This window comes from Anomaloglossus baeobatrachus, chromosome 5 (genome assembly GCF_048569485.1).
Source record: "Anomaloglossus baeobatrachus isolate aAnoBae1 chromosome 5, aAnoBae1.hap1, whole genome shotgun sequence".
In the NCBI taxonomy this organism is placed as follows: domain Eukaryota; kingdom Metazoa; phylum Chordata; class Amphibia; order Anura; family Aromobatidae; genus Anomaloglossus; species Anomaloglossus baeobatrachus.
In genome coordinates, this window is record NC_134357.1 from 316,235,908 (window position 1) to 316,260,498 (window position 24,591).

At 49.3% G+C, this 24,591-nt stretch overlaps 2 protein-coding genes across 4 annotated transcripts in view; one reads left to right on the top strand and one right to left on the bottom strand.

Moving 5' to 3' along the window:
- The window catches only part of RFNG (RFNG O-fucosylpeptide 3-beta-N-acetylglucosaminyltransferase), a 35,174-nt gene extending 16,326 nt beyond the window's left edge, over positions 1 to 18,848 (bottom strand). The window contains exons 1-5 of the mRNA XM_075349731.1: positions 18,721 to 18,848; positions 16,752 to 17,176; positions 16,287 to 16,335; positions 14,846 to 14,948; positions 9,760 to 9,913 (exon numbers count right to left, since the gene is read on the bottom strand). Of these exons, the coding sequence (XP_075205846.1) occupies positions 9,760 to 9,913; positions 14,846 to 14,948; positions 16,287 to 16,335; positions 16,752 to 17,123 (678 nt within the window). The 5' untranslated portion in view covers positions 17,124 to 17,176; positions 18,721 to 18,848. The remainder of the gene's footprint in view (positions 1 to 9,759; positions 9,914 to 14,845; positions 14,949 to 16,286; positions 16,336 to 16,751; positions 17,177 to 18,720) is intronic.
- An 83-nt stretch (positions 18,849 to 18,931) lies between these two features.
- Positions 18,932 to 24,591, top strand: part of GPS1 (G protein pathway suppressor 1) — a 64,444-nt gene continuing 58,784 nt past the window's right edge. For all 3 annotated transcript variants that reach the window (XM_075349732.1, XM_075349734.1, XM_075349735.1), the window contains exon 1: positions 18,932 to 19,028. In XM_075349732.1, coding sequence (XP_075205847.1) covers positions 18,996 to 19,028 — 33 coding nt within the window. In that variant the 5' untranslated portion in view covers positions 18,932 to 18,995. The remainder of the gene's footprint in view (positions 19,029 to 24,591) is intronic.

Here is a 24,591-nt window from a genome sequence, read left to right on the forward strand (position 1 = left end):
CTGAAAGGCTCGCGTCCGTGGTGACCACAGCCCAGGTAGGGGGTAGGAAGGATTTTCCCTGCGATAGAGAGTTGGGAAGGAGCCACCTCTGAAGTGACGTCTTGGTTGCAAGGGAAAGAGAGACGTTCCTGTCGAGGGAAGTCGACCTCCTGTCCCATTTGCGGAGAATGTCCCACTGGAGTGGCCGCAGATGGAATTGCGCGAAGGGCACTGCCTCCATCGCTGCCACCATCTTCCCCAGGAAGTGCATGAGGCGCCTCAAGGGGTGTGACTGACCCCGAAGAAGAGATTGCACCCCTGCCTGCAGAGAGAAGGGAATTTTGTTTACTTACCGTAAATTCCTTTTCTTCTAGCTCCAATTGGGAGACCCAGACAGTGGGTGTATAGCTACTGCCCTCTGGAGGCCGCACAAAGAACTACACTTAAAAGTGTAAGGCCCCTCCCCTTCTGGCTATACACCCTCCCGTAGGAGTACAGATTCCTCAGTTTTAGTACCAAAGCAAGAAGGAGGAAAGCCAATAACAGTTTCAAAAACAAATTCAATCCGATAACAAGATCGGAGAACTTAAGAAACAACATGAACAACATGTGCACCCGAAAAACGAAACCCTAAGAACAAATAGGGCGGGTGCTGGGTCTCCCAATTGGAGCTAGAAGAAAAGGAATTTACGGTAAGTAAACAAAATTCCCTTCTTCTTTTTCGCTCCTAATTGGGAGACCCAGACAGTGGGACGTCCAAAAGCAGTCCCTGGGTGGGTAAAAAGATACCACATGAACGGGCTGTCAGACAGCCTCTTCCTACAGGTGGGCCACCGCCGCCTGAAGGACCTGTCTACCTAGGCTGGCATCTGCCGAAGCGTAGGTATGCACTTGATAGTGTTTGGTAAACGTGTGCAGACTCGACCAGGTAGCCGCCTGGCACACTTGCTGAGCCGTAGCCTGATGCCGCAATGCCCAGGACGCACCCACGGCTCTGGTAGAATGGGCCTTCAGTCCAGATGGAATCGGAAGCCCAGCAGAACGGTATGTGTGAAGAATTGGTTCCTTGATCCACCGCGCCAGGGTGGATTTGGAAGCTTGCGATCCCTTATGCTGACCAGCGACTAGGACAAAGAGCGCATCAGAACGGCGTAGAGCCGCCGTGCGAGAAATGTAAATCCTGAGTGCTCTCACCAGGTCCAACAGATGTAAACCCTTTTCAAATTGGTGAACTGGATGCGGACACAAAGATGGTAAAGTGATATCCTGATTGAGATGAAAGGAAGAAACCACCTTGGGAGAAAACTCTGGAATTGGACGCAGTACTACCTTGTCTTGGTGAAACACCAGGAAGGGAGATTTGCAAGATAACGCCGCTAGCTCGGACACTCTTCGAAGAGACGTGACCGCCACAAGAAAAACTACCTTTTGTGAAAGCCGAGAAAGGGGAACCTCTTTCAAAGGCTCGAAAGGCGGCTTCTGGAGAGCAATGAGAACCTTGTTCAGATCCCAGGGTTCCAATGGCCGTCTGTAAGGAGGAACAATATGACAAACTCCTTGGAGAAACGTGCGTACTTTAGAAAGCTGTGCCAAGCGCTTCTGAAAGAATACGGATAGCGCGGAGACTTGACCCTTAAGAGAGCTAAGCGACAAACCTTTTTCCAACCCAGACTGCAGGAAGGAAAGAAAAGTTGGCAATGCAAATGGCCAGGGAGAAAACCCTTGAGCCACGCACCACGCTAAGAATATCTTCCACGTTCTGTGATAGATCTTAGCTGAGGATGGTTTTCTAGCCTGTCTCATTGTGGCAACAACTTCATGAGATAAACCTGAGGCCGCTAGGATCCAGGACTCAATGGCCACACAGTCAGGTTCAGGGCCGCAGAATTCAGATGGAAAAACGGCCCTTGAGACAGCAAATCTGGACGGTCTGGTAGTGTCCACGGTTGGCCTACCGTGAGATGCCACAGATCCGGGTACCACGACCTTCTTGGCCAATCTGGAGCGACGAGTATGGCTCGATGGCAGTCGGACCTGATTTTCCGGAGAACTCTGGGTAACAATGCTAGAGGTGGGAACACATAGGGGAGTCGGAATTGCGACCAATCCTGAACCAAGGCGTCTGCCGCCAGCGCTCGGTGATCGTGAGACCGTGCCATGAAAACTGGGACCTTGTTGTTGTGCCGTGACGCCATCAGATCGACGTCCGGCGTCCCCCAGCGGCAACAGATCTGCTGAAACACGTCCGGGTGAAGGGACCATTCTCCTGCGTCCATGCCCTGGCGACTGAGAAAGTCTGCTTCCCAGTTTTCCACGCCTGGGATGTGAACTGCGGATATGGTGGACGCTCTGCTTTCCACCCACGTCAAAATCCGATGGACTTCTTGAAAAGCTTGGCGACTGCGTGTTCCCCCTTGGTGGTTGATGTACGCCACCGCCGTGGAATTGTCCGACTGAATCCGAATCTGCTTGCCTTCCAGCCATTGTTGGAAGGCTCGCAGGGCAAGATAGATTGCTCTGATTTCCAGAACATTGATCTGCAGGGTGGACTCTTCCAGAGTCCACATCCCCTGAGCCCTGTGGTGGAGATACACCGCTCCCCACCCTGATAGGCTCGCATCCGTCGTGACCACTGCCCAGGACGGGGGAAGGAACGACTTTCCCTGTGCCAATGAGGTGGGGAGAAGCCACCAACGCAGAGAGTCCTTGGCAGTCTGAGAGAGGGAGACAGTCCTGTCGAGGGACGTCGATTTCCCGTCCCATTGGCGTAGAATGTCCCATTGTAGAGGGCGCAGATGAAACTGCGCGAACGGGACTGCCTCCATTGCTGCTACCATCTTTCCTAGGAAATGCATGAGGCGCCTCAGTGAGTGCGACTGGCTCTGAAGGAGAGATTGCACTCCAGTCCGTAGCGAGCACTGCTTGTCCAGTGGAAGCTTCACTATCGCTGAGAGAGTATGAAACTCCATGCCAAGATAAGTCAGAGATTGGGTCGGGGTTAGATGAGACTTTGGAAAGTTGATAATCCACCCGAAACTCTGGAGAGTGTCTAGTGCCACCTTCAGACTGTGTTGGCATGCCTCTTGAGAGGGTGCCTTTATAAGCAGGTCGTCTAGATACGGGATGACCGAGTGACCCTGCGAGTGCAGAACAGCTACTACTGCTGCCATGACCTTGGTGAAGACCCGGGGGGCTGTTGCCAGACCGAAAGGTAACGCTACGAACTGCAGGTGTTCGTCGTGTATGACGAAGCGTAGGAAACGCTGATGCTCTGGTGCGATCGGCACGTGGAGATACGCATCTTTGATATCTATTGATGCCAGAAAATCTCCTTGAGACATTGAGGCTATGACGGAGCGTAGGGATTCCATCCGGAACCTCCTGACTTTTACGTGTCTGTTGAGCAACTTTAGATCCAGGACGGGCCGATACGATCCGTCCTTTTTTGGGACCACAAACAGATTGGAGTAAAAACCGTGACCTTGTTCCTGAAGAGGGACGGAGGTCACCACTCCTTCCGCTTTTAGAGCGGCCACCGCCTGCAACAGAGCATCGGCTCGGTCTGGTGGGGGAGAAGTTCTGAAGAAACGAGTTGGCGGACGAGAACTGAACTCTATCCTGTACCCGTGAGACAGAATATCCCTCACCCAACGGTCTTTGACGTGTGACAGCCAGATGTCGCCAAAGTGGGAAAGCCTCCCACCGACCGCGGGTGTGGGAATCGGAGACCGCAAGTCAGGAGGACGCCGTCTTGGCAGCGGGGCCTCCGGCTGCCCTTTTTGGGCGTGACTGAGACCTCCAAGAATCTGAGCGTCTCTGGTCCTTTTGAGTCTTTTTTGACGAGGTGAATTTGGACCTGCCCGGTCCTCGAAAGGACCGATAACCAGACTGACCCTTCCTTTGTTGGGGTCTGTTTTGTCTGTGTTGCGGTAAGGATGAGTCCTTACCCTTGGAGTGTTTGATGATTTCATCCAAACGCTCTCCAAACAATCGGTCACGAGAAAAAGGCAAATTGGTTAAGCACTTCTTGGAATGAGAATCTGCTTTCCAATGTCTCAACCACAGGGCCCTACGCAAAACAACGGAGTTGGCTGACGCCACTGCCGTGCGGCTTGTAGCGTCAAGAACAGCATTAATCGCGTACGACGCGAATGCCGCCATTTGCGAGGTCAATGGTGCTACCTGCGGGGCAAATGCACGTGTGACGGAGTCAACTCGCGCAAGCCCGGCTGAGATAGCTTGGAGTGCCCATACGGCTGCAAAAGAAGGCGCCAATGACGCTCCAATCGCTTCATAGATGGATTTCAGCCAGAGCTCCATCTGCCTGTCAGTGGCATCTTTAAGTGCCGCTCCATCTTCAACTGCAACCAAGGATCTAGCTGCAAGCCTGGAAATTGGAGGATCCACTTTTGGACACTGGGTCCAACCCTTGACCACCTCAGGGGGAAAAGGATAGCGTGTATCTTTAAGCCGTTTAGGAAAACGCCTTTCAGGATAAGCGTGGGGTTTCTGGATTGCGTCTCTAAAGTCAGCGTGGTCCAGAAAAGTGCTTAAAGTACGCTTAGGGTATCTGAAATGGATTCTCTCGTGCTGCGAAGCTGACTCCTCCACAAGAGGAGCTGGTGGAGAAATATTTAACATCTTATTGATGTTAAATATAAGATCATTAACTATGGCGTCACCATCTGGTGTATCTAGATTGAGAGCGGTCCCAGGATCAGAATCCTGATCAGTTACGTCCGCCTCATCACCCATAGATTCATCTCGCTGGGATCCTGACCATTGAGATGAATGTGAAGGCCCGTCATAGCGAGCCCGCTTAGGCTGCCCGGGGCCATCATCCGAGTCAGAGTCTTCACCCTGAGGTGTATATGCCCGTCCCGGAGCTTGGAGCTGAGGGGGACCAGGGGGCAATGATTGCACAGTGTCCGTGGCCTGAAGTACAGGCCTAGCTCGCAATGTGTCAAGAATTTGTGACATAGTGAGAGACATTCTGTCAGCAAAAGCTGCAAACTCAGTTCCTGTCACCTGGACAGCATTCACAGGTGGTACACCCTGGGTCACGTCCAGCAGAGGTCCCGACTGTGCAAGCGCCGCAGGGGCCGAGCACTGCACACAATGGGGGTCCGTGGAGCCTGCCGGTAGAAAAGTCCCACATGCGGTGCAGGAAGCATATAATGTCTGTGCTTTGGCACCCTTGCGTTTTGCGGACGACATGCTGCTGGCTCTCTGCAATGTGAGAGAGTCTATAGCCAAAGGGCGACCAGCGCTATGCAATACAAAGTATTTGTAGCAACAAAATACTAAGAATAGTACTGGCACAAGAGGGGGTGAGCCCTGAGGGCTGCTTACCGCCCGCTGAATAGCGGGTAAGAGGCTGCAGAATTCCTTGTCTGGGTCTCCCCGGCTCCCCTCTGCAGCTCAGCGTGTCAGCAGGAATGGCTGCCGGCGTCTGTGGAGAGGGGCGGTCCGTGGGAGTTCCCAAACAGAAGTGCGGGAAACAGTGTCCCCTCTGTGCCGATTGGGAGGGCTGGAGTATGTAAAAACGACTCCAGCCCTCAGCGCTGATGCACTGGCCAGCGTCCCGCCCCTCTCCTGACTGGCAGGTCTGGGGGCGGGAACGAACGGAAGCAGGCCGCAAAAGCCGGGGACTCGATTTATCAGCGCGGCCGCCGTAAAAGCGCGGGCCGCGCTGAAGTCCCCGGCGCACCACAAGTGCCAGCCGCGCCGCAGTCCCAGCGGCCGGCATGACCGATTTCTAAACGTGGCCAGCGTCCCGCCCCTCTCCTGACTGGCAGGTCCGGGGGCGGGAACGAACGGAAGCAGGCCGCAAAAGCCGGGGACTCGAGTTATCAGCGCGGCCGCCGTAAAAGCGCGGGCCGCGCTGAAGTCCCCGGCGCACCACAAGTGCCAGCCGCGCCGCAGTCCCAGCGGCCGGCGCGACCGATTCCTGGAAGTGTGCCTGCTTCAGCTAAGCTGAATGAGGCCATGGCACAAGCGCCGTAGCGCAGATGTCCCCCGGCGCACTACAACACCCAGCATGCTGCGGTGTGAGCGCCAAATGCACGGGGACACAGAGTACCTTGAGGAAGCAGGGCCATGTCCCTGATGTACTCCGCTCCATCCAGCATCTTCTCCAGGGGCTGTAGATGGAGCACGGTCTCAGTGCCTGGAGACCAGTAAATCCCACTTCACCCAGAGCCCTGTAAAAAGGGATGGGGAAGGAATCAGCATGTGGGCTCCTGCCGCCGTACCCGCAATGGGTACCTCAACCTTACAAACACCTCCGACATACAGTGGGGTGAGAAGGGAGCATGCTGGGGACACTATATGTGTCCTCTTTTCTTCCATCCGACATAGTCAGCAGCTGCTGCTGACTAAAAACAATGGAGCTATGCGTGCGTGTCTGACCTCCTTGCGCACAAAGCTAAAACTGAGGAATCTGTACTCCTACGGGAGGGTGTATAGCCAGAAGGGGAGGGGCCTTACACTTTTAAGTGTAGTTCTTTGTGCGGCCTCCAGAGGGCAGTAGCTATACACCCACTGTCTGGGTCTCCCAATTAGGAGCGAAAAAGAAAAGCTGTTTGTCCAGTGGTAGCATGACTACCGCTGACTGAGTATGAAACTCCATCCCGAGGTAAGTCAGTGATTGGGTCGGTGTCAACTTGGATTTTGGGAAGTTGATGATCCACCCGAACTGCTGGAGCGTCGCCAGTGCGACGGTAAGGCTGTTTTGATACGCCATCTGAGAAGGCGCCCTGACTAGAAGATCGTCTAAGTAGGGAATCACCGAGTGGCCCTGAGAGTGTAGGACCGCCACAACGGATGCCATGAGCTTGGTGAACACCCGTGGGGCTGTCGCCAGGCCGAAAGGCAATGCCACGAACTGAAGGTGTTCGTCCCCGATGGCGAAACGCAAAAAGCGTTGATGTTCGGGTGCGATCGGCACATGGAGATAAGCATCCTTGATGTCGATCGATGCTAGGAAGTCTCCTTGTGACATCGATGCGATGACCGAGCGGAGAGATTGCATCCGAAACCGTCTGATGCTCACATGTCTGTTGAGTAATTTGAGGTCCAGAACGGGACGGAATGAACCGTCCTTCTTTGGCACCACGAACAAGTTGGAGTAAAAGCCGCGACCATGTTCCTGGGGGGGGAACAGAGGTCACAACTCCTTCTGTCTTCAGAGCGTCCACCGCCTGTAAAAGTGCATCGGCCCGCGCGGGGGGCGGAGAGGTTCTGAAGAAACGAGTCGGGGAACGAGAGCTGAACTCTATCCTGTAACCAGAATGTCTCTCACCCATCGGTCTTGAACATGTGGCCACCAGGCGTCGCAAAAGCGGGAGAGCCTGCCACCGACCGAGGATGCGGTTCGGGGATGCCGAGAGTCATGAAGAGGCCGCCTTGGAGGCATTGCCTCCGGCGGGTTTTTGGGGGCGTGACTTAGCCCGCCACGCATAATGAGAATGCATGAGTGGATGTGTGCCTCCTTCCACACAAAGCATAAAACTGAGGAGCCCGTGATGCACGGGAGAGTGTAAAGGCAGAGGGGAGGGGTTACACTTTTAAAGTGTAATACTTTGTGTGGCCTCCGGAGGCAGAAGCTATACACCCCAATTGTCTGGGTCTCCCAATGGAGCGACAAAGAAAATCATATTTTAGTAACACAAACCTCAACCAGTATACATCATATAACCAGAAAAATTTATGAATACAGACCAGCCCGTCCCTGAATCATACAGTAGGTATCAACTGTGTTTAGGTCACCATACACACAATAATGAGATCAAGAAGTAGGGAGTCAAATACTAAAGCTCAAGATAAGGATATAATAAAGTGCAAAAAGAGATAAATATCACAATAAAGGTATCGTCACACTAAGCGACACTCCAGCGATCCCACCAGCAACCTGACCTGGCAGGGATCGCTGGAGCGTCGATACACGGGTTGCTGGTGAGCTGTCACACAGCCAGATCTCACCAGCAACCAGTGACTAGCCAGCAGCGACGCGTGGAAGCGATGCTGCGCTTGGTAACTAAGGTAAATATCGGGTAACCAACCCGATATTTACCTTGGTTACCAGTGCACACCGCTTAGCGCTGGCTCCGTGCACTCCTAGCCAGAGTACACATCGGGTTAATTACCCGATGCGTAGTCTGGCTACGTGTGCAGGGAGTCGGCACTGACAGCGTGAGAGCAGCGGACGCTGGTAACGAAGGTAAATATCGGGTAACCAAGGGAAGGGCTTCTTGGTTACCCCCTGTTTACCAGCGTCCGCAGAAGCCGGCTCCCTGCACATTTAGTTGTTGCTCTGTCGCTGTCACACACAGCGATGTGTGCTTCACGGTGGGACAGCAACAACTAAAAAATGGTCCAGGACATTCAGCAACAACCAGCGACCTCACAGCAGGGGCCGGGTTGTTGCTGGATGTCACACACAGCGACATCACTAGCAAGTCGTGCCTCAGCAGCGATGTTGCTTAGTGAGACGCGGCCTTAAGGTTTAGGTGTGCAAGGCCATAAATAAATCTACTAAATATTGAAAAGAATGTGTGTGGTAGAAGAACTGAACAGACATGAAAGAGCTGTCAGAATACAAAGAAAGCCTGGTATAAGGGGATATAGTAGAGGATTATCATCTGAGGGAGAATTGTGTGGGCAATACTGTAAATAATAAATCACAACAAAAAGCATGGTATCCAAAAACCTGACGTGTCAGCTGAAAAAGTCAGTGGTGAGAGACCCCACGTGTAACGCTGCAAGAAAAGCAGCTTCCTCAGGTGACATCAAAAACCAACAAGTCACAGCATAATACAGCTACTGTACAATGCACTAGACAGAACGGGGCAAAACAAGAAGGGAAAAATTCTCTCTCCTTCATTGTAGCTGGCAGCTACCAGCCCACCCAGACTACAGACAGCCGGCTCAAAGTGAAAAATATTGCACGGATACGTACATTCCTTAACCAAGATTCTGAAAAAACACTAGTGCATGCCCTCTTCATCTCCTGTCTTGACTACTGCAGCCCCCTGCTCTGTGGCCTCCCATCTAACATTCTTACACCCCTCCAATCTATCCTAAACTCTGCCGATAAATCCACCTGTCCCCCCACTACTCCCCGACTTCTCCTCTGCCAATCTTTTCACTAATTTCCTAATATCCAAAAGCATCCAGTTCAATACCCTAACCATGACACAAAGCCATCCACAACCTGTCTCCTCAATAGATCTGTGGTGCAATCTCCGATCCTCAAGATCACCCTCTCTACTCCACCCTTATCTAATCTTCCCATAATCGCGTACAAGATATCTCCCATTCCTCCCTCATACTCTGGAACTCTATACCACAATAGACTCCCACCTACCATGGAAACCTTTAAAAAGGAACCTGAAGACCCACCTCTTCTGACAAGCCTACAACCTGCCGTAACCCTCACCTACTGTATCCTCACCCATCCCTTGTAGACTGAGCTCTCACGGGCAGGGTCCTCCCTCCTCCTGTACCTGTGTGACTTTTATTGTCCATGATTATTGCAAATAATAATAATAATGCCCCTTTTCACATGTAAAGTGCCATGGAATAAATGTCGCTATAATAATAAATAATACGCTGAACGACGCATAGTCACACAATATGTCTGGATAAACACTGAAGGAGCCAAACTGAGGACTCTGGGTTAAAATCTCCACTATTCAGACACTGATGACATATCTGAAGAAAAGAGACCAGCACTCCCTCTTTATGGATTAGAGAACATTAATATGTTTTTCTGCTTACTGAACCATCTCCTTTCACTGTATCCAGGGTTTCTACAGGGTGATCTAGACTGGGCCGGCCTACATAGACGTCGGTGTTGTGTGGGAATGCAGAGAGAAGATTCATCAGGGCTCTCAAGTTCAGATAATTGTCATCATCCAAATGACAGAACCACCTGGAACAAGAAAGAATAGACCATATTATATATAATCATAAGTGTATATAATCACTATGTACTTATATCATATTATAAGACACTAAAAAGCATTTTATACCAAAAGTCAATGTCTTTCTCACAGGTCAACCTGATAGAATGCTATTCCATATTTTAATCAGATATGTACATCACAGTGTTTGTCAGGGTGTATGGAGCAGTCTCATGAGAAGAGCCAATCTACACAGGGCAGATGCCGAAGGCATCGGTGTCTAAACAGCAGCGACTGGAACACCATGGTGTGAACATGGTGCAAGACTGAAAAATATACAACTAAAACAATAGGATAAAGAATTGCACATCAGTCACAATGTATAGGGGAATAATGAAAAGCAGAGCTGCTATGGGAATACTAGACTGAAAAATACAATGGACTATCTGAAGAAAGTGAAAAACATGAACATGGAATATGCATAACTGCTATGAATAATAGGAATATAAGAGATGTTTAGCCATTGTATTGATCAATGCAAAAAAAGCCCAAAAACCAATGGCTTATTTCACATATATAGCTTGGTCCTTTGCTTCCCATACAGAGCAAGTTTTCTAACTGCAGGTGAGATTACACATAAGTTAGGGACCCCAAAAATAGAGATTACCTTGGCGTTTGTTTTGGGCTTCCTTTGCATTGATCAATACAATGGCTAAACATCTCTTATATTCCTATTATTCATAGCAGTTATGCACATACCATTTTCATGTTTTTCACTTTCTTCACATAGTCCATTGTATTTTTCAGTCTAGTATTCCCATAGCAGTTCTGCTTTTCATCATTCCCATATACATTGTGACTGGTGTGCAACTCTTTATCCTATTGTAAAAAATAGCGACTGGCACAAATGCGGATTGCTGCTCTAACCCTTTAAATACCACTGTCAATCACGGACAGTGGCATTTAAGGAGCGCAATCCGGCCCTTGTGTTTGGGCGCTTATCAACATCCCATAATCCAATTGCAGGGAGCAGAGGGGCTGCTATGGTAAGCTAGTCTTAAAACCCCTATGCCTGCCTTGCTGATTCTCCGGTGATAGTTTCAGGGTGAGCTTTATAGGAGACAGTGATTATTACTATACACAGCAATACCGTAGTATTGAAGAACACAGCAAACAACTGACTGCAGGCTCAAATCTCCTATAGGAACTAAAATAGAGGAAGACATGGGAATGTTTAGAAAAAAAGAGGAAAGGGAGAAAAAAAAAAAAAACGCAACATTTCAGCTTCACAGGGCCGTTGTCAATCAAGCAAGTTATACTTTTTTGTGCATACTAATACAATATAACACCAGGAGCATAATATATATATATATATATATATATATATATATATATATATATATATATATATATATATATATATATATATATATATATATATATATATATATATATATATATATATATATATATATATATATATATATATATATATATATATATATATAGAGCTATCTCTATCGCATACATTCCTGGTATTCATTTCTAATTTTTCTTTTTGCCCCCAACTTTACCACACTTGGGATTTCCCCCCCCCCCCCCCCCCATTAATTTCATAAGTGAATGAATGGTGTGTGTTCAAACTCACAATTTGTCCTGCAAATACAAGCTCTCATGTCAACAGAACTATATATAAAAAAAAAAAAAAAAAAAAAAAAAAAAAAAAAAAAAAAAAAAAAAAAAAAGGGGAGGGAGATATGGAAAATCGAATATTGGTACATCCTACAAGGGTTGCCCAGTGAAAACGATCATCTTTCCACTGGATAGGTGATCATTTGTTGATCGATGTGGGTCCTATTACTGGGACCCATAACGATCATCTCTGTAAGGCCTCCTTTACACGTCCGTGCAAAACACAAACGTTTTGAAGAATCCGTGGTGTATGTGCATATGTGTGTCCTTGTGTTACGCGTGTTGTCCCTATGCTACTCATGTGACATATGGATAGCACATGAGCTGGTATACTTACCTGTCTCCGGCACTGCTGTTACTTCCGGGTCCACGGTGAATGCAGTGAATATGCAATGAGCGGGTCCGGAAGAAACAGCAGCACTGAAGACAGATAAGACATGCATGTCCTCCACAGGGATCATGTCAAAATATGGACGTTTGCACAAACCCAGTGATTTTAACGAGTCTACGTGTGTCCGTGTGAAAACTGACATCACACGCACTGGAGACACGGATGAGAGAAGGAGGCCTTAGATGGAGTGGCAGTGCGCATGTGCAATTGGCATGCCATTCATTTCATATGGCAGAGATTCCCCATCTGGCTCGGGGGCCCATGATATGTGGCTTTTGGCAGTCTTTCAGCTTGTTGCATTAGTATCTGGTCTAGAAAACTGCTAACAAGCAAAGCTCGCTAGATGGTGAATTATGCGAGTAGCCCGTACAGATCTGAGAAGCCATATAATGGCCTTGGTGGGCTTCGAGATAATTTAAGTATGATAAACTGGAGACCAGATGATACTGAATGTCAGAGGAGGTGCTTGAACCGAGATATCAGTGAGGTGGGAGAGACTGATGCGAGAATACTGAATAGGGGTATTATGGGAACCTCCGGATCTTGGTATACGGCTGCACTGCAATTTCTGCAAAAAATGTTGGACTGCTATTATACTGGTAATGGAAGCCAATAGTGACACTACTGTGAGGGTGCTAGGAGCTGAACGTGGCGCACAACCCCTTCTCAGAGCGGAATATGCCTCATGGTCAGAAAGGTTGTCATATGGCAATGTCACGTGTAGAGCTTGATGATCAGGCATCCAATCTGTTGTGCCATTATGTAACAGAGATAGAAGTTCCTAAAGGCCCCTTTACACACGGAGACTTTCTAGCGATCCCACCAGCGATCCCAACCTGGCCAGGATCGCTACAAAGTCTCTGGTGAGCTGTCAAACAGGCAGACCTGGCCAACGACGCAACAGCGATCCGGACCTGCAGAACGACCTAGCTAGTCATTGGGGACGTTGTAAAGCAGCTTTTTGAAAGGGAAGTCGCTAACGAAGTCGCTGTAAAGTCCCCTTTACACACTGAGACTTTGCTGCACAGCAGGAAACAAAGGACCAAAGAATGGTCCTGAACGATTTGTAGCGATCACAACTTCACAGCAGGGGCCAGGTCGCTGATGTGTTTCACACACTGCAATGTCGCTGGGGAGGTCGCTATTACGTCACAAAACCGGTGACGTTACAGCGATGTTGCAGTGTGTAAAGCCACCTTAACAGGGAAAACAAATCTCAGAGATCCCAGGTGTAGGCATACAACCATTAACCTCTCAGACAGTGATTAGGAGGCATTGGCCCAACTGGGTACCCCTCCCCCTCTATTAGCCGGAGTGGAGGACACTGCAGGACTAATGATGTATAATGTGGTTCCCTATTCTTTGGGTTAGACACCTTGTTATACTACATTTCGGTGAAGCATCAATTGTCACAGAATAGAAGAGTTCAGTAAGGAAAATGACAAACTCTTTACTAATATCAAGTTCTGAGACGGCTGGCCGATAACCAATAGGGTTACCAATGTAGTGCATTGTACTATAAGAAAAAGATATTTAGAGGAGTTGTCCGACAAACTACAACATTTTTTGTAAGCTAATCTGTGCTGTATTGTCATAAATCACCCCTACATTACTTTTTTTTTTTGTTTTCTAACTTTTGTTCCTCTTGAATTATCCCTTTATTCTCTGCACACTTTGTTTACATGCAGCTCAACCTAACATGGCATGTCTGACTGCCGAACCTCAGTCAGACCTGGCACCGCCTGGCCTCACTGTCCAGCCCCTCCACCTGCACACTCATTGTACTACCAGTATTCTGCGCCAGCACTGATCTCTCATTGCTCCAGCAAAGATGGGCACATTACTACATGATATGTGCGGTGGATGTGAGAAGATTGTGCTGCACAGATGAGATATCACTGCTCTGTATGTCCAATCATTGGTAGTACAGAGCAGTGATCCTGCTTCTCTCATCTGTGACTGCACAATCACCTCACATATAATGTAGCAGTGTGCCTATAATATACTATTGTGCCCTATCTTATAGTAATGTGCCCCATCCTTCTGCCTATCCTGTAGTAATGGCCCCTTTCCTGCTCCTCTTTTAGTAATGCTCTGTCGTGACACACACTCAACTCAACTCAACTCAACTCAACTCAACTCAACTCAACTCAACTCAACTCAACTCTCCTTGTTCCCTCGGTGTCCTGTCTACCTCTTGCGGCCGCAGCCCCCTCCTTGCTGAACACTGCACTGCCTGAGCAGGTGGCCATGCAGTCAGCACTGTATATTAGATGCCAGATCTCCAGGCACTGTGCAGGGATGCCTCTGTATGCAGCTTCTCCAGTGATCAGCTGCTGCCTCTTCTTGGCAGTCGACTGATCATAGCTGTATACAGAGGTTCTGCAAGGCGCCCTGGAATCTGGCATCTGATATACAGCGCTGACTGCACAGCATACAGGCAGCGAGACCCCTACACTATGGAATGTGTGGGAGGGTGCAGGGTAGGGGGGGGCGGGGACGCCACGCACTGTACCTGCCCAGCAGGGCGGGTACTTGACGTCGCCTGTGCTGCTCGTCGACTAGGCAGGCGCATTAGCTCCTGCACTTGTTGTCGTGACATCACAGGAAGCAGCAAAACTCACGGTAGGAGCGGTCACTTGACAGCTCAGAGTCGGGGGAGAGGGGCTGACAGCAGGGCAGGTAGGTAGTTACTATCTACTTACCTGCCCCAATGTAGCCCAATAGTGTAATAACAAGAAAAAGTCAAAATAAGCCAGATAACCCCTTTAAGGATGCAATGACTTAGGGATAAAATAAAAAGCTATGAATGTCAAATAAAGGGAGTGGTAATGTTTAAATATGAGGGATCCCCGTGTTTACTTTACAGGGCACTTACTTTTTTGATGACAATACAAACTTGTCATACTCCACAGCCATCTTACAACAAAGAGCTTGGCGAGTGTGGACTGCAGAACAGTTAGTGTTCACCATCTGTTTCCCTGCAAAAGGAGAGAGTAAACAACAAATGTGTGAGAAGGCGTCTGTTTCAGATCATAGGTTAACTGAGATATGCAAAGTCCATGGAAATTCATACAATATCTATCTTTTTTGCATTAAAAATGTTCTAGAGGAAATCCATCTGTTTGCGCCACCCCTAATTGCAAAGAATAGTCTCAAAAAGGAGAGACTGTAGAACACTGTTTAGTGGTTCTCAGAGAGTGAGAGAATGACGTCCCTCCTATAATTGAAACTGCAACCCATTCTAGTCCCGTGTAATTACATGCTGATGACTGAAGATATACAGCTCCCAAAACCTGTGTGTCTACTGACAAGAGGTGTATCACACATACCTCAGTCAGGCTGTCACATGTGAAAAAGAAAAAAAAAAAAAAAAAAAAAAAAAAAAAAAAAAAAAAAAAAAAAAAACACAAACACACACACCTTTTCCTCGCACAATGGGGGTGAACTCAATGATCTTCAGGTTCAATCTCCTCAATATTTATTTGATTTCTAGTTGGGCACACTCAATCTCCATACACGGTTATAAAGCTATCATACTGCTGGGGGGGGGGGGAAGGTGAAATATAGCCAGAGATCTCCTCGTCAAGCAAAACACGGGTGAAAATATTTCTTCACACATCAGAGCCGGCAGCTGACTGAGGTATGTGTGATACAGCTTTTGTGAGATGAAACAGGAGCTATGAGCTATACATCTTCAGTCTGCAGCCCGTATTGACATGTGACTAGGACTAGCTGTAGATTGAATTACACCTGATATGCCATTTTTATCCCATTCTCAGAGAACCCCTTTAATACCCTATTGAGAAGGCTGTGTGTTCACATAAGCAAAGCAAAAAAAAAAAAAAAATAAAAAAAAATAGGTCTTCAGTTTTGTTTTTTTTCCAGTGTTTGGTCCATGTGCCAGTTTTTAACATTAATGATTTTCATGTACAGATAAAATTACGAAGCTTCTCTTATAAATTACAACGTTAATCATGGCCAGCTCATGGATTGTACATTGATGCTACTTTCACAGAAACCATAGACAGGTGACTTTTTAATCCCCTAAATGCTTATAATGGATACAAGAAAAAAAACTAACAAGAGGCACACCCACACACTTAAGATGGATACTCCTTTCATGGCCTGGCCCTGTCTTCAGCTATGGTCAGGGGTCCCATAGACTGAATGGCACAGTGGTATATAGCCCCTGCTGTATTCTATTTCAGGTACTGGTGGATAGATTAGATCTTGCGGAGTTGGGTAACTGGTATATCCAGATATATGAGGAATTTTAGTCATGTAGTGCAGTTTACCAGCACAATCTGAACTCTTACCCGTTTTCTGCCGCAGCTCTTGGTCTTCCCAATCCGTGAAGATGAAGGTCTGTGAGGACAGAAGAAAACATTCAGTACACACGGGCCATGTACCCACTTTCTGATACTGTGCCATCACTGTGGACCCGGTACATTGTTGCGCCTGTTTTTGTCAAGTTTTCACCTTTACTTCTGTGTACACAAATTCCTCTTTCCATTTGAGCCTTCTTTTATATAAGGTTTTTGAAACATGTCCAAGCCCCCGCTCCTTGGAGTCATTTTGTGTACAGCAGAAATATGAACACAATTTTTGAAACCTTTTTGTGCTAAAAAGTCACAAAAATGGCTTCAGAAAAAAAAAAATATAAAATATATATATATATTGTGCCTTTGAGCAAAATTCATGAATCAAGTGCTATTTTGATAAATTTGGCATAAAAACATGGACAAAAACAGTGCTGATGCTCTGGGCCCCGTGTCCCTCACCTGATCCTGGGCCTGAGAGATCCAGGTTTGTAGGAGAAGATCTAAGCGACGTTTGTGATATTTCTTGGTGGTCTTCACTGCGAGGAATAAATCTTTAAGGTGCAGAGGTTCCTGTAAGTAGGCGGTGTCCTGGCCTTGTGCACTGGGCTTCTTCCCTCCCTGGAAGACGCCATTGTGGCTATGTGGAGATGATCTGACAAATTCCAGTGGAGGCTGAAGGTACCTGCTGTGACAGGTGAGGTTACAGGGCAGGAGCGGGTGAGCCTTCAGAAAACCGTGCTTTATCCATGGAAGAAGCAGGAAGAACACGACACATCCAGACACACAGAGCAGGAAGCAGGTCTTGGTCAGTCCTATGCAGGAGATCTTCATTCTTCAGCCCTCTGGGGATGGGCCCCGCTCCGCCAGCCCCGGCATTGCAGACACTGGAGGGAAACATTAATGGCTGCAGTTATCAGAACTGATAATTCCGATCTTACACCTGATCACCGCCTGCAAAGAAGTCAGATGAAGGAGCTGCGGCTGTGACTGCCATAGACTTCAAGAAAGCATGGCCTGCTCCACATGGATTTCTATGGAGGCGGGCGGCAGCCACTGGAGCTGCCACGTCTGGGAGTGTGCAAGTCACAGGAGACAAAATATGTAACTTACTGATGTCAGAGCAGAGGGCCATGACGTCATGAGGCCTCCGCCGGCGTCCCTCCCCGACCCACGGGCCTCCCTCCCCCGACCCACGTCCCTCCCTCCCCGACCCACGGGCCTCCGCCGGCGTCCCTCCCCGACCCACGGGCCTCCCTCCCCGACCCACGGGCCTCCCTCCCCGACCCACGGGCCTCCGCCGGCGTCCCTCCCCGACCCACGGGCCTCCCTCCCCGACCCACGGGCCTCCCTCCCCGACCCACGGGCCTCCCTCCCCGACCCACGGGCCTCCCTCCCCGACCCACGGGCCTCCGCCGGCGTCCATCCCCGACCCACGGCCTGCCTCCATCCCCGACCCACGGGCCTCCCTCCCCGACCCACGGGCCTCCCTCCCCGACCCACGGGCCTCCGCCGGCGTCCATCCCCGACCCACGGCCTGCCTCCATCCCCGACCCACGGCCTCCCTCCATGACCCACAACCTCCCTCCATGACCCACAGCCTCCCTCCATGACCCACAACCTCCCTCCATGACCCACAACCTCCCTCCATGACCCACAACCTCCCTCCATGACCCACAACCTCCCTCCATGACCCACAGCCTCCCTCCATGACCCACAGCCTCCCTCCATGACCCACAGCCTCCCTCCATGACCCACAGCCTCCCTCCATGACCCACAGCCTCCCTCCATGACCCACAACCTCCCTCCATGACCCACAACCTCCCTCCATGACCCACAGCCTCCCTCCATGACCCACAGCCTCCCTCCATGACCCACAGCCTCCCTCCATGACCCACAGCCTCCCTCCATGACCCACAGCCTCCCTCCATGACCCACAGCCTCCCTCCATGACCCACAGCCTCCCTCCATGACCCACAGCCTCCCTCCATGACCCACAGCCTCCCTCCATGACCCACAGCCTCCCTCCATGACCCACAGCCTCCCTCCATGACCCACAGCCTCCCTCCATGACCCACAGCCTCCCTCCATGACCCACAGCCTCCCTCCATGACCCACAGCCTCCCTCCATGACCCACAGCCTCCCTCCATGACCCACAGCCTCCCTCCATGACCCACAACCTCCCTCCATGACCCACAGCCTCCCTCCATGACCCACAGCCTCCCTCCATGACCCACAGCCTCCCTCCATGACCCACAGCCTCCCTCAATCTACGAGCTCCATGAAATCAATCTAATCTACGCACTCTACCACATCACTCTATGGACTCTATGACGCCACTCTAATCTACAGCTCAGCAACATCAATCTAATCTACGGGCTCCACGATATGAATCTATGTGCTGCGATGCACCGGAGCTGCAGCTCTTACCCCCGTCCCTGCACACAGTGCCCTCTCCTGCTCAGGAAGCCCCGTACACACAGCTGAGCTGCCGGAATATGAACAATGACGTCATTCCTGGCCAAACTGACGCCGCTCACATCACATGACTTTCACGCTCCATTCTGCCTCTATTCGCTCTAACGCGGGACCTCACGTAATGATGTCACCACGCTCGGCTCTTGACAGCCTGCGCCGGAAGTGTACGGCGTGTAACCCGGAAGTCGTTTGGGGTCCGGCCCGGAGCAACGGAAAACGAGGGGAAGATGCCTCTCCCGGTGCAAGTTTTCAACCTGCAGGTCAGAGGTCGTCCTGCGCGCGCAGTGTGACAGTCTGCCATAGTTCTGTGTGCTGGCCTGTCACGGTGTACGGTGCTAGCTGCTCATAGACCGCCATGTATTAGTGGTGGCATGATTATTATGCATAGAATGCGGGTGGCTGGCTGTATATAGCCCTGCTCAGGACGCTCGTTGTGTAGCTCCATAGGGTGGGGGCTGACGGGAGTGTCCATGCTATCCTGTGGAGCCCCTTCACGTGTGTTGTGGGGGATATTGGCTCCCGGCCCCTCGCTGATCGCAGCCTGTGTACGGGACTTCTGCCGGCGGTGACTACAGGAGCTGGGAAGCCTGAGCCCTCCTCCCGTGCTCCGCTGTCTGCGCTCCTGTACGATCCACCAGGCAAGCTAAATGAGAAGTGTGGTACTGGGCAGCACGGGGATCAGTGGTTAGCACTGCAGTGCTCAGGTCTTGGGTTCAGATCCCACCAAGGACAACAAATGCAAGGAGTTTGTATGGGTTTCCTCCACACTCCAAAGACATACTGATAGGGAATGAAAATTGTGAGCCCCAATGGGGACAGTGATGATCGCACCTGTAGAATATAGTGTTATATACATAAACATGGCTATGGCTCAGCTCAAGACCCTCTGATAACAGCTCTGCCTGAATTGTGCCCTGAATGGAGAGTGCTGGTATGCAAGCAGCCCCTGCCACCTCACACATCACTGCTAGGACCCAGCCCAGATGACTCTCCCACGCTCCGCTCATTTCCATAAAACATATCCATTTGTAACCAGGGAACATCAATCTCCTGACAGGCTTTCTTTAAAGGGATTCTGTCACCAGTATTTTGCCACCTAATTTGAGCACAGCTTAAGGCTGGGGCCACACGGGGACTACTGCGATCCCCTTGCATGACACTGGGCTCATGCTGGCAGTACAGCAGAGCAGAGTGTCATGCGTGTGTCCTTGCAACTGAGGTCCGTTCGTGCGAGCAGACCTCAGCTGCGGGGGACAGGCCGGCACTTAGGAGGGGAGGGAGGGATTTCTCCCCCTCTCCTGCGTAGCCGGCTATTGCCATTCTCGCACTGCACTAGCAGTACACCGGTGTACCGCGAGTGCAGTGCGATTTTTCTCTCGCCCCATTCACTTGAATGGGTGCGAGAGAAAGAGTCTCAGCTTACAATCGCAGCATGCTGCGATTGTTTTCTCGGTCCGATTAGGGCTGAGAAAATAATCGCTCATGTGTGCTGACACACAGGCTAGAAATGGTCCGAGGGGAATGCGATGTTTTATCGCACTCCACTCGCACCGATTTTCTCGCCGTGTGGCTTAGGCCTAACACAGAGACCCTGAGTCCAGCGATGTGTCACTTACTGGGTTGCTGCCTGAGTACTGATCCTGCTGCTATGCAGCCACCATCTTCATGAGCCCTGTATGACCCCACCCACAGCACTGATTGGCTGCTTTCTGTGTACACTATATGGACAGGAAGCTGCCAATCAGTAGTGTGGGTGGGGTCTTACAAAGCTCAACATTTAGAGAGCTGGTAGATCTGCAGCGGATAACCCAGGGATTTCATCAAAATGGTTGTACGCAGCCCAGTAAGTGACACGTTGCTGCATTCAGGGTCTTTGTACCTTTATCAGGTTGATCTCAGATTAGTAGTGGAAACCTGCTGACAGATTCCCTTCAAAAACCCCTGAATCGTACCACTCAAACTCAGGACAAAATTAATCCGAGCCTGGTTATACAATTGTAGTTAGGTATATTTTTCTCACAAACACTGGCATTTCAGAGAAAGTGTATTTCAAAGCTCAGCCGGGGACCGTAGCTGGCGATTAAATGAGTCCGGCTCTGCCCCTGTCTGGCTTCTTTCAGAACACACACAGGTAATTTAGTGAGGGATCGGGCGACCACCTGGGACAAGCCAACCGGATCGTTAAGTTATATTCTGTCTGAAATGCCGGAGCGTTTTGTAGAGACATATACCTGGCTCCAGTAATACAGCCTGTGCTATGGACACCAGAAATCAGGCAACGGATCCCTTTAAAATCTTCCTGCATGGGGATTTTCCAGTTCTGCACATTTTGTTTCCTCTCCTTTCAAGAGGATATAGATCTTTTTATTTAACCGTTTAGTGCACATGTTGCAAGTATCAGTTTTAACATATTTATTTAAATAGTTTGACTCCGAGGTCCATGTGGTTATATAACTGTTGCTGTGCATTTACAACTTCCGTCTGGTCTTCACAGGATCACTGTCATGGCCGGCACGGGGGCCATCAGCATACCCCAGCTGCCCTGTGTGTGACGGGGTGCTGTGCTGTAAGGCTGTCTGCTTACACTGCATTTTTGGTGCAGTTGTGTTACAAAACTGCATGTCTATCCTTCTAGGAAAGTCAGTGAGCATTCTGAGGTGCTGTGTGCACGTTGCTTCTTTTTTCCTTGCGGATTTGGTGCAGAAAATAATCTGCAGCATGTCAATTCTTGGTGCATATTTCAGTCCTTCCACCCATTGTCTTTATTATGAAAAAAAACATACTTTTGGTGCGTTTTTTTCAGCCAGAAGATGCAGAAAATGTCTGCACTAAATATCCAGAGTGCACATATAGGCTAAATGTCGCTATCAAAGAGGAACAGCAGCGGGCGGCGCTCAGATCAGTGCTGTAAGAGGCAGATACTGGTTCTCCAATTCATTGGGAGGTGCATCTCTCAATGAATCAGCACAGTGGCTTTCCCCAGTGATAGACTGGAGTAAGATTTGCGGGCTTTACACGCTATGATATCGCTAGCAATTTCTAGCGATATCGAGCATGTAAGTACCCGCCCCCGTCGCACATGCTATATTGTGTGATCGCTGCCACTGAGAACGTTATCGCTACGGCAACGTCACACGCACTTACCTGGTCGGCGCTGTGACTGCCGAACAATCCCTCCCTCAAGGAGGAAGGGCGTTCGGCGTCACTAAGCGACCGGCCGATCAAAGCAAAGGGGCGGAGATGAGCGGGACGTAACATCCCGCCCACCTCTTCCTTCCGCATTGTGGCCGGCGGCAGGTAAGGAGACGGTCCTCACTCCTGCGGTGTCACACATAGCGATGTGTGCTGCCGCATGAGCGATGAACAACATGGATAAACAACCCTTACTGATTTTTGAGTTTGGGACGACCTCTCCATGGTGAACGATTTTCACCATTTTTGAGGTCGCTTAAGGTCGCTGGTCAGTGTCACACGCTGCGAAATCGTTAATGACGCCGGATGTGCGTCACTAACAACGTGACCCCGACGTTAAAACATTAACGATATCGTAGCGTGTAAATCCCCCTTAAGGCCAGGGCCCCACATGGGCTACTTCGATCCTCGCATGACACTCTGCTCACGCTGGCAGCACAGCGGGAGGCGAGTATCATTGCGACTGAGGTCCGATCATGCGATCAGACCACAGCTGCGGAGGGAGGGAGGGATTTATCTCCCTCTCTCCTCCGTTGCCAGCTATTGCTATTCTCGCTCTGCACTCGCATTACACCGGTGTACCACGAGTGCAGTGCGATTTTTCTCGTGCCCCATAGACTTGAATGGGTGAGAGAGAAACAAGGATCACATTACACCCGCAGCATGCTGCGATTGTTTTCTCGGTCCGATTAGGGCTGAGAAAATAATCGCTCATGGGAGCTGACACATAGGCTAATATTGGTCCGAGTGGAATGCGATGTTTTATCGCATTCCACTCACTCCGATTTTCATTCCGTGTGGTAAGGACTAAGGAGCACCATCGCTCTTCATGTACAGTGGGGAAAAAAGTATTTAGTCAGCCACCAATTGTGCAAGTTCTCACACTTAAAAAGATGAGAGAGGCCTTTAATTGACATCATAGGTAGACCACAACTGAGAGACAAAATGAGAAAACACATCCAGAAAATCACCTTGTCTGATTTGGATTTGGCAAGATTTTTTTCTTTTGTGCAAATTATGGTGGAAAATAAGTATTTGGTCAATAACAAAAGTTCATCTCAATATTTTATGTATCCTTTATTGGCAATGACAGAGGTTAAATGTTTTCTGTAAGTCTTCATAAGGTTGGCACACACTGTTGGTGGTATGTCGGCCCATTCCACCATGCAGATCTCCTCTAGAGCAGTGATGTTTTGGGCCTGTCTCTGGGCAACATGTACTTTCAACTTTGTCCAAAGGTTTTCTATGGGTTTGAGATCTGGAGACTGGCTAGGCCACTCCAGGACCTTCATATGCTTCTTACGAAGCCACTCCTTCATTGCCCCGGCGGTGTGATTGGGATCGTGCAGAAAGTCCCAGCCACGTTTCATCTTCAATGTCCTTGCTGATGGAAGGATGTTTGCACTCAAAATCTCATGCTACATGGCCCCATTCATTCTTTCATGTAAACGGAAAAGTCATCCTGGTCCCTTTGCAGAGAAACAGCCCCAAAGCATGATGTTGCCATCCCCATGCTTCAACGTAGGTATGGTGTTCTATGGATGCAACACAGCATTCTGTGTCCTCCAAACACGATGAGTTGTGTTTCTACCAAGCATTTCTACTTTGGTTACATCAGACCATATGACATTCCCCCAATACTCTTTTGGATAATCCAAATGCTCTCTAGCAAACTTCAGATGGGCCCGGACATGTACTGGCTTAAGCACGGAGACCCGTCTGGCACTGCAGGATCTGAGTCCCTGGTGGCGTAGTGTGTTAGTGATGGTAGCCTTTGTTACAGCTCTATGAAAGTCATTCACTAGGTCCCCACTGTGTGGTTTTGGGATATTTGCTCACCAAACTTGTAATCATTTTGACCCCATGGGGTGAGATCTTCCGTGGAGCACCACATCGGGGGAGATTATCAATAGTTTTGAATGTCTTCCATTTTCTTATTATTGCTCCCACAGTTGATTTCATCGCACCAAGCTGCTTACCTATTGCAGATTCAGTCTTCCCAGACTGGTACAAGGCTACAATTTTGTTTCTGGTGTCTTTCGACAGCTCTTTGGTCTTCACCATAGTGCAGTTTGGAGTGTGCCTGTTTGAGGTTGTGGACAGGTGTCTTTTATACTGAAAAGTTCAAACAGGTGCCATAACTACAGGTAATGAGTGGAGGACAGAGGAGCCTCTTAGGCCCTGTTCCCACGCTGCAGATTTTGATGCAGATTTTTAGAAATCTACAGCAAAATCTGCATGTCCATTGTGAAGCCAGCAAAGTCTGAGAATTCAGAAGTGTTGTGCCCACGTTGAGTATATTTCCCTTGTGTATTTGGTGCAGATTTATTTTTTTCTGCACTAAATCTGCAAGGGAAAAATAAGCAACATGGGCACAGCACTTCTGAATTCTCATAGACTTTGCTGGCTTCACAATGGACATGCAGATTTCTGAAAATACGCGTTGAAACTACACAGCGTGGACACTGGGCCTTAAAGAAGAAGTTACAGGTCTGAGAGCCAGAAAACTTGCATGTTTTTAGGTGATTAAATACTTATTTTCCATCATAATTTGCAAAAAAACCATACAGTGTGTGCCAACCTTATGAAGACTTACAGAAAACGTCATTGCCAACAAAGGAGTTATAACAA